At 55.4% G+C, this 2,832-nt stretch overlaps 1 protein-coding gene and 1 long non-coding RNA gene across 2 annotated transcripts in view; one reads left to right on the plus strand and one right to left on the minus strand.

Annotated features, from left to right (window-relative positions):
* SGF29 (SAGA complex associated factor 29) overlaps positions 1-2,743 on the minus strand; it is a gene marked incomplete at its 5' end in the record, with an annotated part of 3,176 nt that extends 433 nt beyond the window's left edge. The window contains 2 exons of the mRNA XM_027632950.1: positions 401-436; positions 2,597-2,743. Of these exons, the coding sequence (XP_027488751.1) occupies positions 401-436; positions 2,597-2,743 (183 nt within the window). The remainder of the gene's footprint in view (positions 1-400; positions 437-2,596) is intronic.
* LOC113941809 lies at positions 1,027-1,706 on the plus strand. Its single transcript, XR_003525762.1, has 3 exons — positions 1,027-1,054; positions 1,544-1,640; positions 1,682-1,706. It is a non-coding gene; the product is annotated as an uncharacterized LOC113941809 (long non-coding RNA).
* Positions 2,744-2,832: the final 89 nt, after the last annotated feature.

Genomic DNA, 2,832 nt, shown 5'->3' on the forward strand with positions numbered 1-2,832 from the left:
TTTGGGGGGATTTCGGGTGGATTTGGGGGGATTTTGGGTCATTTTGGGTGGATTTGGGGGGATTTGGGGTTGTTTTGGGTGGATTTGGGGGGATTTTGGGTCAATTTCGGGGGATTTTGGGTGGATTTGGGGTCATTTTGGGTGGATTTGGGGGGATTTTGGGTCAATTTTGGGTGGATTTGGGGTCATTTTGGGTGCATTTGGGTGGATTTGGGTGGATTTTGGATCATTTTGGGTGGATTTGGAGGGATTTTGGGTTGATTGTGGTGGATTTGGGGTCATTTTGGGTGCATTTGGGAGGATTTGGGGTCAATTTGGGGTCATTTTGGGTGGATTTGGGTGGATTTGGGTGGATTTTGGGTCATTTTGGGTGCATTTGGGGGGATTTGGGGTCACTCACTCTTTCCCTTCCTCGTCGATGTCGTCGACTTCGTACCTGGAGGAGCCACAAGGGGGCGCTAAAGAGGCCGCTGAGGGGGCGTGGCCTGAGCCCCAGGGGGGCGGGGCTTGCTGCACAATGGGCGGGGCTTGGGGTGCAGTGGGCGGGGCCTGAGGGTTCAGGACAAGATTTGGGGCCAAAAAAGGTGGATTCCGACCGTTTTGCCCGCGGGGGGTGGGGCTTATCCACAAGTGGGCGTGGCCTAACCCAGGTGGGCGTGGTTTAACCCCAGAAGGGGCGGGGTTTGTCCTCAAAGGGGCGTGGCTTAACCTCAAAAGGAGCAGGGTTTGGCATGAAAGGGGTGGGGCTTAATCCAAGTAGGCGTGGCCTAATCCAGAGTGGGCGTGGCCTAACTCGACTAAGTGTGGTTTAATCCAGAGTAGGTGTGGTCTAACCACAAGTGGGTGTGGCCTAACCCTAAGTGGGTGTGGCCTAACCTCCGAAGTAGGTGTGGTCTAACCCCCAATGGGCGTGGTCTAACCTCAACTGGGCGTGGCCTAACCCCAAGTAGGTGTGGTCTAACCCAAATGGGCGTGGTTTAACCCAAGTGGGTGTGGTCTAACTTCAAGTGGGCGTGGCCTAACCCTAAGTAGACATTCTCTAACCCAAGTGGGCGTGGTCCAACCTCCAGTGGGTGTGGTCTAACTCCAGTGGGTGTGGCTTACCCCAAGTGGGGTAACCTCAAGTGGGTGTGGCCTAATTGCAGGTAGAAATTATTTAATCCAAGTGGGTGTAGCTTAACCCCAAGTGGGCGTGGTCTAATCCCAACTAGACATTCTCTAACCCAACTGGGCGTGGTCTAACCTAAGTGGGTGTGGTCTAACCCAAGAGGGCGTGGTCTAACCTTAAGTGGGCGTGGTCTAACCCCAACTAGGCATTTTCTAACCCAAGTGGGTGTGGCCTAACCTTAAGTGGGTGTGGCCTAACCCCAAGTAGGTGTGGTCTAACTTAAGTGGGTGTGGCCTAACCCCAAGTGGGTGTGGTCTAACCCCAAGTGGGTGTGACCTAACCCCAAGTGGGTGTGGTCTAACCCCAGGTAGACATTATCTAATCCAAGTGGGCGTGGTCTAACCCCAAATGGGCGTGGCCTAACCCTAAGTAGAGATGGCCTAACCCAAGTGGGTGTGGCCTAACCCCAACTAGACATTCTCTAACCCAAGTGGGCGTGGTCTAACCCCAAATGGGCGTGGCCTAACCCTAAGTAGAGATGGCCTAACCCAAGTGGGTGTGGCCTAACCCCAGGCAGACATTCTCTAACCCAAGTGGGTGTGGCCTAACCCCAGGCAGACATTCTCTAACCCAAGTGGGTGTGGCCTAACCCCAGGCAGACATTCTCTAACCCAAGTGGGTGTGGTCTAACCCCAGGCAGACATTATCTAATCCAAGTGGGTGTGGCCTAACCCCAACTAGACATTCTCTAACCCAAATGGGCGTGGTCTAACCCCAAGTGGGTGTGGTCTAACCCCAAATGGTCGTGACCTAATCCCAACTAGGCATTTTCTAACCACAAGTGGGCGTGGCCTAACCTTAAGTGGGTGTGGCCTAACCCCAAGTGGGCGTGGCCTAACCCTAAGCAGACATTTTCTAACCCAAGTGGGTGTGACCTAACCCCAAGTGGGCATGGCCTAACCCAAGTGGGTGTGGTCTAACCCCAGGTAGACATTCTCTAACCCAAGTGGGCGTGGCCTAATCCCAACTAGGCATTTTTAACCCAAGTGGGTGTGGTCTAACCCCAAATGGGCATGGCCTAACCCCAAGTGGGCGTGGCCTAACCCAAAGTGGGCGTGGCCTAACCCCAGGCAGACATTGTCTAATCCAAGTGGGTGTGGTCTAACCTCAACTACACATTCTCTAACCCAAGTGGGTGTGGCCTAACCCCAAGTAGGTGTGGTGTAACCCCAAGTGGGTGTGACCTAACCCCAAATGGGCGTGGCCTAACCCCAACTAGACATTATCTAACCCCAAGTGGGTGTGGCCTAACCCCAAGCAGGTGTAGCCTAACCCCAGGTAGACATTATCTAATCCAAGTGGGCGTGGCCTAATCCCAACTGGGCATTTTCTAACCCAAGTGGGTGTGGCCTAACCCCAGGTGGGCATGGCCTAACCCCAAGTGGGCGTGGCCTAAGCCCCCCAAAGGGGCGTGTCCCGGTCACTCACTTGTTGGCGGCGTGGCTGTAGCTGACCACCTCGGCCAGGATCCACTGCTCGTCCCCCTCCAGCGCCTTCACCCGCGCGGCCACTTTGTCCCCCGGCTTGGCCACGTAGTCCCCGGCCGCCGGCACCGCCCCGCACAGAGGGGGGGGCCTGGGGAGGGGTCAAAGGTCAGCCCCGCAGACCCCAGACCCAAATGACCCCAAAAAGCCCCACGTTTTACCCAAAAACTCCCGTTTTCA

This window comes from Corapipo altera, unplaced genomic scaffold, assembly GCF_003945725.1.
Source record: "Corapipo altera isolate COAL_440 unplaced genomic scaffold, ASM394572v1 55244, whole genome shotgun sequence".
Classification (NCBI taxonomy): Eukaryota; Metazoa; Chordata; class Aves; order Passeriformes; family Pipridae; genus Corapipo; species Corapipo altera.